At 38.8% G+C, this 12,092-nt stretch overlaps 1 protein-coding gene across 2 annotated transcripts in view; it reads left to right on the top strand.

The window, feature by feature from the left end:
• The window catches only part of FOCAD (focadhesin), an 89,657-nt gene extending 81,481 nt beyond the window's left edge, over positions 1-8,176 (top strand). For both annotated transcript variants that reach the window (XM_085043581.1, XM_085043580.1), the window contains exons 39-45: positions 61-321; positions 927-1,016; positions 2,487-2,664; positions 4,026-4,123; positions 5,013-5,264; positions 6,411-6,486; positions 7,745-8,176. In XM_085043581.1, coding sequence (XP_084899707.1) covers positions 61-321; positions 927-1,016; positions 2,487-2,664; positions 4,026-4,123; positions 5,013-5,264; positions 6,411-6,486; positions 7,745-7,818 — 1,029 coding nt within the window. In that variant the 3' untranslated portion in view covers positions 7,819-8,176. The remainder of the gene's footprint in view (positions 1-60; positions 322-926; positions 1,017-2,486; positions 2,665-4,025; positions 4,124-5,012; positions 5,265-6,410; positions 6,487-7,744) is intronic.
• The last annotated feature ends 3,916 nt before the right edge of the window (positions 8,177-12,092 follow it).

The raw sequence follows: 12,092 nt of genomic DNA, 5'->3' as shown, positions 1-12,092 counted from the left end.
ATAGTTCTAGCTCAGTGAAGACCTAGAATTTGAAACTGAGCAAAAAGTTTTCCTTTGCAGATGAAAACTCAGAAATACCTTTTCATGTCCCTGTCCCTGTGGATGCAACATGTTGCAGAAGACAAACTGCAGTCGTTTACAGAAGTGCTTCTGTTACAACAATTTGAAGTGAAGAACCGCACAAAATGCCCAGAAATTTGCCAGTGTGTTCTGCAGGGGCTCATCCAGGCAATGAAAGTTCCCAACCCTGCCCAGTTCTGCTGGAGCTTTTTGTGTCGGGCTGTGGAGCAAATATATGAACTTCTTCCAAATGAGGTTCAGGTAAGGAGTAAGTATGAGGTGTATGAACACTGAAGCTAGATGTTTTTAATGATTACAAGTCCCAGCTTTTTCACTGACACATCAGATTTGAAACATTAATACAGTTTTTAATTATAACAGTTAAAATAGCAGCCTAATTTCAGTTTAAGTTACTTTTGGTTATTTTAGAATATGACATTTTGAAACCAATCTAATGTACACTCCTCCTTCATAAATTATTTGGTAATGGAGAAATACAGTATTTGTACTGAAATAAGTATTTTTGAAAGAGAAGAAGAGAACAATGAGAAGGCTTTTTTTCCCCACATAGGATTCAGCTTCTCACAGTGATTTGAAGAAACTGTTTAGCTACAGAAAATACCTCCATGGAAATGCACTTTTCCATTAAAAATAAAACAAACTCTTTGAAAGTATTCAAATACCATTATCCTTGTAGACTGAAGTATTTTGAATTCCCCAGCAAATACAGTATTTCTAAAATATATTAAGTGAGGCTAGAGGATAGATGAATTATTCCTCATTATCATTAACAAAATTCCTAAACTCACCAATTTAATGATGAGGAAAATAGACATTTAGACATGCATTTACTTTTCTGTTTGCAGAGAGGTGAACTGGAGATGTATATTGATGTAGCAAGATGCATTTCAGAAATGGCCGATTCAGAAATTGATCGCATTGTCCAGATCTCTAAGGTACTTGTGTTCTAATTCTGGTCTTTTATTACCAAATCATGTGAAACAAGCAACTCTGTCAGTTTTATTGTCACCAGAGTGTTTTAGCTCATTGGGAGCATTTAATTGCTTTATCTAAGAGTGTTCTGGATCTAATCTGCAGGCAAGCAGAGAGAAGCAGAAGTCATAAGAATCCATATCCCAAACTTTTTCAAAGCAACTGAAATAATCATCATTTCACCTGGGAGCTTTGGACTGAAAAGTCTTAAGTAACTTGGTTTGGTGGGGCTCTTCTCCCAGGCAGTCACTGACAGGACAAGAGGACACAACCTTAAGCTATGCCAGGAGAGGTTCAGGTTGGACATTAGGAGGGATTTCTTCACAGAAAGAGTGATTGGGTATTGGAATGGGCTGCTCAAGGACGTTGTGGAGTCACTGTCCCTGGAGGTGTTCAAGGAACGACTGGATGTGGCACTTAGTGCCATGGTCTAGCTGACGTAGTAGTGCTTCATCATAGGTTGGACTTGATAATCTCATAGGTCTTTTCCAACCTAATTGATTCTGTGTTTCTGTGAATTTTGTTAGCAGAACTGGAATGGTGTGAACCAGAATGATGTTACATCTTCTGAATCCCAGACCAATGATGCAAACAGCAGACCATAGTCCTCTTTGGTTACTATAACTACCTGCTTGAAATTGGACTGTAAATGCATCCTGTTGACTAGCTGTTCTTGATGTGGTGGATCTGTGCTTCTGCTAAAAATGTGAAATAATTGACTGAAAAAACCTTCCATTCTTTAATTTATGTGCTATATTTACATTCACACTCAGAATGTTTCCTGGTGGACAAGATGACTGAGGATGATAATAGAATAAAAAAGCTTTCATCTTGTAGGTCACCAGTGGAATCAATTAGCAATGGAATTCTTAGCAGCTGAAATGCTAAGGAAATGACCTGTGTGGAAGAACTTGATGTTTTCAGATCAAGCTTTTAAAAACAAACGTCCATGACGTAAAGCCCCCTGTTCTGTTTGCTGTCAGATTCGTTAGACAATCAGGCATTCAAATAGGTTGTGGAAGCTGAGCTGTAAAAAATATTTCCTTATATTTTTTAGTTCTTATTACACACTGGAAAATATCGTTTGAGAAAACCTCTTTTTGACACTACAGTGTATCTCTCTTGCAAGAAGACTTGAATCTCCAGAACTGTCAAGCTGGCTCATGCGAATTCAAAGGGGAATGTAAAATTTAAAGCAGTATGAAGACAAACTGTACTGAGTTACACTTTGCTGGACTATTTCAAACAGTGTAAAGGCCAAGTAATGTGTACAGTCTTCTGTTTAATTGGTTTAAATTATATGTCTTGAGGAAGACTGAGCCTACTAGTTATTCAAAGAGTTTCTCACTTTTTTTATAAAGAAGAATGCAGCATTTACTGTTCTCAGAAGAAACATACGTTTCAATTTAACATGTTTTTAATTGCATTTGCAGAATAATATAGAGAAGGCCACATTCATGAAGGTCTATTTAGTTTCTCACGGCAGACTGTCTCTGATGAACTTGAATGCCGTGATTGATACCGTGGCAGGATATCACCAGAAAGAAAATATTTTATGGATGCTCTTGCATAGTTTCTATCATGCTCGTATTGTGAGACATGAAAACACAGGTAAGATTAGGCTTAAAGAAAAATCAACAATGCAATCAACAGATATTTTTATGAATCTACACTGACTCTTTTAACATGATTTAACCCAAATTTTTCCATATTAGAGATAACTGTCTTCAGAATTCTTGTATTATTCAAATACTTGTATCAAACATTACTTTTTTCTCCAGTTATTTATTTTTCTGTGGTCCAGCTATAAGTCATTTATCTCGTCAAGGTGCTTTACAGACCAGAATTTTTACTAGATTTGTGTCTCCCACTCTTTTTAGGGTAGTGTTAAAAATGTACATAGTACATCAGAGACCTCTAATAGTGCAATTCTGCTAACCTTCTGACCTAAAATCTGACTTACCCATATGTGACACAGTAGGTGGGGGGTATATTCCCATGAGACTGGTTGAACTAGGGAGATAACTTGCTTTCCTGAACTCCTTGCACTGAGTTAACACAGGAAATAAATGTCCCTTTTTTATTCTTCATAACTATGCCAGATAGTGATCTGGTGGATTAATGATTTGGGCTGGCTCAGCTATGGGTCTGACAGAGCATAGGGGCTGATGCAAGAGATGTAGGAGAATCACACAGGAAGATAAGGAAGAAACAAGAACAGAAAGAGGCAAGAATGAGGTCTCATTTTCATGGCAGAAGGGTCTTTGTCTGCCTGTGTTCACTGAAAAACTTCAAAGCATTATATTGCCAGATGCCTTAGCTGCCTGCTGTGTTTGAAGAACTTCAAAGAGTAGTGAGCTTTAATTGAGTGAGGGTTCTTTGGGTAAAAGAGGAGGCAGCATGAAAGAGGGCACTTGTAAAGATTACATGGAAATAGTAATGTATGAAGTGACATGGCCTCGGTGGTGAACATGGTTATTAGTTTGTAGGAGGTAGAACAGATTATGGACAGCAGAATCTGAATTGATGAAATGTCTTCCATCCTTGAGATGAATTGAGGGCTGATTTTATTTGCATGCCTTGACCATATTTTACTGACCCTCTCAACACTGTAGGACCATTTTCACAATACTGCACAATTGAGGGAGGCTTTAGGATTCTGTAGCAGTCATATGTGCACACAGTTAGTGGATACTGCAGGCTGCCATTATGTGAAATAATTCTCACTCAGCTTTTTTTTTCTGTGTGTTCAGTGTGTTGTCTGTGTTGTAAGCAAAGTTTATGTACTGTTTAAGGGCCTATATGTTTTCTATCAGTGGCAGAATGAATCAAATGTGATAGTGGTGTTGGTGATCTTTGTTCTTCTGCAGTTGGTGCTTTCTTGCTATAGTGATTTTTCTGTGCTTGCTTCTTAATGAAAAGCAGTGCATTCTAGTGTTTTACATGAGTCAATGTTCTTATTCTTTTTCTAGGAGTTCTGAAAAGAGTCGACTGGCTGCTAGACCTGATGGGCTATATCAGAAATGTAGCATACAAGTCAACACCCTTACAAAATGTTGATCTGAAAGAGGTACATGCTGTGAAAATAACTTGCAGCAAGAAAAGAAGGAGGGCCTGATAGATTTCACATTTTTCCTCAGTAATAAGTATTATTCTCCATGTTTTTGTATTTTAGAAGATTGTGATCTTACCTCCACAGAGAAAATCTTTACAATTTTTGTGAATCAATGTGTATTTAAAACTCTTACTTTAAAATAACCTCTACATTTAAGTTACGATAGAACCTGGAGGCAACTAAAGGGGATAATTTCTTCAAATTTGCTGTATTTAGAACAGTTGAAAGAAAATTTTGAATTCAGTAGTAGAACTGTCTAGGCACGTCAGAATTGTGTAGCTGCTGTTTCTGAGAGGGCTTGTAATATTTTTAGAGAAATAATGTTTTTCAGCAGTTTAGGTCTTCCGTTTGAGAACATAAAATAAGCTGCTGTTTAGATCAGAAAGGCATTTGTTACATTGCTGCAATATTTCTCAACCATTTATAGCACCACAAGGGTGACCTTCTCTGATTTCCCGCAACAATCAGGTTGCAGTGAAAAGGTTATTTCTCCATTTTTAATCAATTGTGGATCAGCTTTAAGCTAAAAGATTATTTTAGAAGAGTGTGGTTTTATTTTTTTGTTTCTGTAGGCATTTTAATTTGAATTTAGAAAGAGGTTTATGCTGCTTCAAAGCACAGAAGGATATTAAGTACTTTTTAGCTCTTTCATTTTGAGTTTTAGCTGAATTTTCAGATGATTGTTTTTAAGAGAAAGTCACTACATTTTGGTCTTGGATTTTTTGTTTGTTTCTTTTTTGGATGAGTTTTTGTGTTGGTTTTTGGTGGGGTTTTTAAATTGGGGTTTTTTCCTCTTTTGTATTATTAATTTAATAAAGTGCATTTTGGCCGTTTTTCTGTTTAGTGCATAGATTGCCTCCTGTGGCTGTTTGCAGCTTTTGTGGTGGCCTGGGCAGACCATGGTGCACCATTACTGCTTGGCCTCAGTGCTGACTGGTCACTGTGGAAACACCACATGGTATTACCAGAATTATCTGAGGAACACATTGGCAAGCACCCCACTGACAAGTTTGCTGTGCAAGAGACTCTCACTCTCCTTCCAAGCAGCCTTTCCCTTTTGCTGGCTAAAGAGCCGTGGAAAGAACAAACACAGAAGGTAAAATTGCATGTAGTGGTAAGAACTTTACAGGAGTTAGAAAGCACCCCAAATTTAGTAGTCAGTTTGGGTCCTAGGTAGAGCGGTTATTTCCTCTGTATTTTATTGCATCTCAATTGTGATTTCACTTTATTTTTAAGCAGATACGAATGTAGTTTCTCAAGTAAAATCGGTGAGCTGCAAAAAAAAAAAAAAAAAAAAATTCCAAAGCTGGGAGTCAGACTCTTAAGAAAGTACAGCTGGGAGAAGAGAGTTGGGAGCTGCTGGTTGCAAGTCAGCGTTTTAAATGCTGAAAGAAAGATCTTCTGCAGTTGGACACACTACAATGTAAATTCAGAGCAATCAAAGATCTGTACAGTTTGTAGTGTGTGTCATTTATTTTGAAGTATGAGTTGAAAATAAATGTGGAAATTTGTGCCTTATTTGGCAAACCTACTGTAGATTACAGGTAGTTGCTATATGTGGAAGTTTTGTTATTAATCTAGAGATGAATAGTTACCTGTTTTGTGCAAACCTGGATTGTTAAGAACTGGTTTCTCTGAGTGTGCTCCTGTGCTCAGAGTTACCACTGAAGTCAGAATTCAGAATGTGGGAGGAATGCAGGGGTGAGCTGTTAGTATGCAAGTGCGTAATTAGGTTTTAAGGAAAAATGTGAGACCTTGCCCTGAAAATCATCCTTATGAGTCTGAAATACCATATTGTCATCCAGGCACCCAGCACTGCCAGAAAAAATAACAAAAAATGAGAGAGGTCAAAAGAGGAACAAAGGCAATAAGAGTTCTGAAGCACTTGCAGTAAAACATTTGGACAAGAGACTGATAAGAAAGAATTATATTAATAGGTTAAAGGCATGAACAGGCAAGATGGAGGCAAGCTATTTAGTGTGCCGCCTTCTTACAAAGAATTATTGCTGAGATAATGAGAAGGAACAAAGGGAGTTTCAGATCCAGCTGTGGGAAGAATTGCTCTGACAGGAAGATGTACTCTAGGATGCTTTGTTTACTTTGGGCAGAAGCTTCATTGGCTGCTGCCTCTGATTAGATAACTGAATTTAGCAGAAATCAAATGCTGTCTGTCAAAGTGAAAAGAATTTGTCATGTTCTCATACAGGGGCTCTTTTAATTCAGATTTTTCGTCATATTTCAGTTTATTGACTGGCTGATCAATATGATGGAATGTCCTAAGGAAGCATTATCAAAATCTTCCATGGACCTGCTGAAAGGTAATATATTTTTAATTGGGTCCTTATTTTTCCATAACTGTCAGTACAGATCAAAATGCAGTTGTTAAAAGGAGTGAGATTTTATCTCTGAGGAAACTTTCACAGATAAGTTGACATTCTTGTCTGTAACATCTTATATTGGCTGTCTCATCTGCTGCCACTTATGATGTAGCACTTAGGGTCCAGAGGACATAGGGCTACATCTAGTCCTACAAGCTTATTTCATTGATAGATCTGTCTGTGTGGAAGGGATAGGAAGTGGACTGTGACAGCCTAATATAATGGTCTGAGAAAAAAGGAAAGATAAATGAGGTCTGCTGAAAAGATACATGAAAGATGGAAAGTAGATGATGGTTCAATTATGGTAAGAGTTGTAGCTGTAGCATGCATCCAATTGCTCACTTACATATGTAGGACTGTGAATACAATCTGTGCAAGTCATTTTAAGAGGACACCACAAATATTCTCAAGTGAAATAAGTTCACTTTAGCTTCCTTCCATTAATGCAGTGCACTTCATTTGGACCACCTGATTTGTTGCACCTAAACAAGGCTTCTTGAAATCCAATTATAAGTTATTTGCATTATTAGGGTAACTAGCCTTGTTTTGAGGCTTGCACTCTTTAGTCATTTTCTGATAAATTCCCCTGTACTGACTGCTAATCTCCCCTAGAAGCAATGCTAAGGGCTGTTGGAGAACCTCCTCTGTATATCAGAGAGTTCTGATATTCACAGTACATTCAGTATGCCCTGATTGAGATAAGCTACTGCTCCTCTTGGGCTTCCCATTGTTTGGTTTTTTTCCTTTTACATACTAGAACATGAAACTTCCTTCTGAATAACTAGACTGTGACTAGTTTGATTACTGGATTTTATCTAACCGCGTTATCCTTTCAGATTGAATTAAGGAATCAGTGAATTTCACAGAGGACTTAAGACTTTGTGCTTCTGTTGTTCCCAGTGCCTCTTATATCCTGGCTTGCATCATTGCTCATTGAATTCTAACTTTCTGCAATATTGGGTGATCTGTGTGCCTAAGTGATAGACTAATTATAAGATGATGTGATATTATTTCAGTAGGAGACATGCCACAAAACAGAGGAAGGGCCTAGTACATCACCACAAGTGAAAGAGTTATGAAAAGTCAGTAAAAGGAGAACTAAACCTATATCTGTGTTAGTAAAATTACTAGGAAGAATACTCTCGCATCCTTTCCTTTGAACTGCACAAATTAATGTAATTTGTCCCTGTCTTCACAGTTACACTTCTGGCCTTGAGATCTCTTGCAGAGTTCAAGAAGAAAGCAGTGTGGACTAAAGCTTATGGGTGGTAGCTGCACACCATACCTTATCCAATGAAGAAAACTGTCTATACTTGAAAACATAATATTACTACTCAGGCATCAAGAAATTGTATATCAAAGAGGTTGCCTATCACAATGCTTTTAGTTGAGTTTGGGGTTTTTTTACCCCTTTGCTTCATCACAAGGATTCCTGAGATGAAAAACAATATTTTGTCTTTGACTGACTGTTATTGTTTTGCAAATGTGCTGAATCTAAATGAGAAATATACATTCAGTTTCAATTGAGTTTTTTCAGTGACATCTGGGAACCTCAGAAGCTGGAGTGGGATATTCCTTTAATTCGTGGAAGCTTTGAAGGAATGGCTGAAAATAAAATAAACTTGTAAAATTTGTTTGGATATAGCCTATTTACTAAAGTATGTTTTAGTGTAACAGACTTTAAATGAACATTATTTTTTAACTGATAATCCTTCCTTTAGCAATAATACAATGTTCTTGTGCAGTAGTGACAGCACATTATCACTGTATAGTGTGAGCAGGGTTTCTGAAAGGGGTGGTATGCCTGTCAATTTTGCAATGCCTTTATAAAGGTCACTGAAATGAGTTGATGATCTTGATGGCTGTTTTATTTGCAGCTCCAGGACAGCTGCAATTTCCTTTCCACTCATAACTGTTCTTGTTTCCTTTACCCTTCTTTGCACATACAGAGAGTTTTTCTCTGCCTCTAGGGAAGAGGGACAATACAGGAATTCTTTTCCACATGTACCATCTTAAATAGATTAACCCTGCTATTTTCCTTATTTAATACTTTTCTTTTTCTGAAGAAATAGAGAATTTTTCCACTTTGCATTCTTGCTAAGAGAGATCTCAAAAGAGGTTTTGTATTTAGCAATCCTCCTTGCTGAAGTAGACAAAAATTAACTGAATATAATTGTTTGGGCAGTGTTCCCTACTGTCTTTCAGAACAGTACTGGTAAGAGCATTGTTGATTTTTGATAAAGGGAAGGAAGGCAATGATGTTGCCATACATCTAGAAAACACACCCCACTGAAGGAATTATCTTATTTCCAGGACTGATAACATTTTCTCTGTAAAAGAAATTCCCTGACTTCTTGGTCACTTGGTCTGTTCATCCTGGAGGAGACTGAGGGCAGACTTCATCACAGTCTATATCTTCCCGTGAGGGGAAGAGATGGGACAGACACTGATCTCTGTGGTGACCAGTGACAGGACCTGAGGGAATGGCCTGAAGTAGTGTCAGGGGAGGTTTTGGTGGATATTGGGAAAAGGTTCTTCCCCCAGAGGGTGGCTGGGCACTGGAACAGGCTCCTCAGGGCAGTGGTCACAGCACCAGCCTGACAGAGTTCAGGAAGCGTTTGGGCAGTGTTCTCTGGTCTGACTCTTGGGGATGGTGCTGTGCAGGTCTGGGAATTGGACTTTAATGATCCTTGTGAGTCCCTTCCAACTCAGACTATTCTGTGATTTTCATCCAATAAGGGTACTGTGTGAAGGCTGTGAGCTTCTCATAGGGATTGGGCATTTCTTCACTGGTTAGGTGTGTGGAGGATTAATGCAGTACTTGTTTGCCTTTCCAAAATAGTGGATAATTAGTGGTAATTTTCTGTTGCATATGCAGCTGTATAGTAAGAAAAGTGTCTGAAGGTGAATGTGTAGAAAGGCTCACTGAAAGCCCTTGTCACCGAGTCTGTATCTCAGTTCATGACATTTCCATTTGTGTACCCTTCTAAGTAACCTCTAACAAAGCTAAATATGTCACATTTTAATGGTGCCATCTCTAATGTACTGTTTCAGACGATCTTACACCTTTACTCCTCTCAGTTTGCATGTGTATTAGTATTTTAATTTAGATGAAATTTTGTCTCTTTTTAATTTTTTTAAAGGGAATCACTGGTTGATGCCTACTTGTGGTGTTTTAGTTTGCAAGGTGGAGCAGTGTGTAACCATCTGAATTAACTGGGGTCCTACTGATGTATAGTAAAAAATGTTAGTGAAGAGATGGCATAGCATGGCCTGAGGGTGGCAATGCTAACATAGCTGCAGAGAGCACTGACAGTTTAGGAGCATACCCAAAATGCTTGTACACCAACACACATGATACAAGAAATAAACAGGATGAGCTGGAAGCATTCGTCAGCTCCCAGAGCTATGATGTCATTTGGATTAATGAGATTTGGTATAATGAGTCCCATAACTGTTGTGCTGGGATGCAGGGCTATGGGCTGTTCAGGAGGAGTAGGCAGGGCAAAGGAGTTGCATTGGAAGACACAGGTTTCACTGTACATTCCTTGTGGTTAGGGATAATGTGGTTGAATGCCTCTGAGTGAGAATTAGGGAGATGAAAAACAAAATAGCATTGTAGGTGTCTACTGCTGTTCACTCAGCCACGATGCCAGGACTAATTATTCAATCTATAGGCAATGAGGAGAAATCTCTAGATCAGTAGTTATTGTCCTTATGGAAAATTTCAACTTCCCAGACATCAGCTGGAAATGCCAGACAACTGTGACAAGGAAGTCTGAAGAATTCCAGAAGTATGTTGAAGATAATTTCTTGTCACAAGTATTCATTGTGCCAGCTAGGAAAGATGCTCCTGCTCCCAACTTGTTGTTTGTGAATAGAGAAGGAGAAGATGGGATTTTAGGTGGCTCTTTTGGTCACAGTGATCATGAAAACGATGAGTTTAAATTTTTTGGTGTAAATGAGAAAAAAGTCAGCGGAGTTGCTATCGTAGATTTCAGGATAGCAAACCGTAAACTGCTCAGGGAACTAATTAGCAGTGTCTTCTGGGAATCTGATTTTCAGGGCTTAGAAATCTAGGAGTGCTGGTCAGTCTTTAAGAATGACCTTTTGGAAACACAGGAGCAAGCAATCACACTTTGTCAAAAGTCAAGCAGGAAGGGCAGAAGAGCAGCTTGGCTGAATGGGGAACTCCTCTTGGAACTCACGAAGAAAAGAAACTGTATGACTCTAAGCAAGGTCAAGCTTCACAGGAAAATTACAGAGCTGTGGTTCCCACATATAGGGAAAAAGCACAAAAGTCCAAAGCTCAGAGTTGAAACTGGCCAGTGTTGGGTCATATAATGAAAAAAAAAAAAAAAAGAGTATGTTTAGAGCAAGAGGAGATCTAAGGAAAATATTCAACCAACACTTAATGAAGATAGTCACCTGGAAAAAGGACAAAGAAAAGGCAGAGGCATTTAATGCTTTTTGTTGCCTTAGTCTTTAATAACACTGATAGACACTGGTCTGGCTTGTCCTCTCACTTACAGGACATACAGCACCAGTGAATTTCCATGTCTGGACACTGAAACTGTAAATGAGTGGTTGTATCTGTTTAATCCTTTGTAAATCCATGGGGCCTGATGAGATTGTTCCCAGAGCACTGAAGGAGCTATCACTTGGTAGTCAGCAGGGGGGATCCCTGGTGCCTGGAAACTGGCCATTATTCCACTTGACCAGGGCATGAGGGAAGGCATAGGAAACTACAGGCCTGTTAGTCTCACCTCATTAGCAGGGAAAGTTTATGGAGATCATACTGGGTACTATTGAAAGGCATTTAAAGAACAATACAACCATCAAGCACAGTCAACATGAGTTCACAAAGGGAAAGCCCTGTGTAACTCGTCCTGATACCCTTCTATGATATGGTCACCCACCTAGTGGGGCTTTTGATACTGTCCCTCACAACATCCGTCTGAACAAGCAGTTCAATGGTGAGATAAGTGTGTTTATGGTGCACTGGATAAAGAACTCTCTGAAAGACAGAGCTCAAAGGGTTGTAGTGCATGGGGCTGACAAACAGTCACCAGCAGTGCTCCTCAGCACTCAAATCTAGGGCCAGTTCAGTTCAACGTATTTATCCATGATCAGGAGGCAGAAGTTGAGTGCACCATTCGTACATTTACTGATAATACTAAACTTGAAAGTTGCTGTAACTCTTGAGGGACAAGATGCCTTGCAGAAAGATCTGGATAGATTGGAGCATTTGCTATGATTAATGGCATGGAATTTAACAAGTTAAAATTATGGATTCTGCATCTGGGACAGAATAATACCTCATACAAGTCTAAATGGGGAGAGTGGTTAGAGAGCAGCTCTACAGGAAGAGATCCGGGGATGCTGGATGATACAAAGATTTAAGTTCACAGAATCACAGAATTGTTAGAGTGGGAAGGGACCTCTGGAGGGCAAACTCCTCACTGGGTCCTCCACCACTTGCACTAAGAAGTCATCTTCCAGTATTGGCAGGAACTTCCTGCACTATGTCATCTGAGCCATGTTGT

Source organism: Lichenostomus cassidix, chromosome Z (genome assembly GCF_008360975.1).
Source record: "Lichenostomus cassidix isolate B80296 chromosome Z, HeHo_3.0, whole genome shotgun sequence".
NCBI lineage: Eukaryota > Metazoa > Chordata > Aves > Passeriformes > Meliphagidae > Lichenostomus > Lichenostomus cassidix.
The sequence above is the reverse complement of the archived record's forward strand: the minus strand, read 5'-3'. Positions and strand labels throughout refer to the sequence as shown.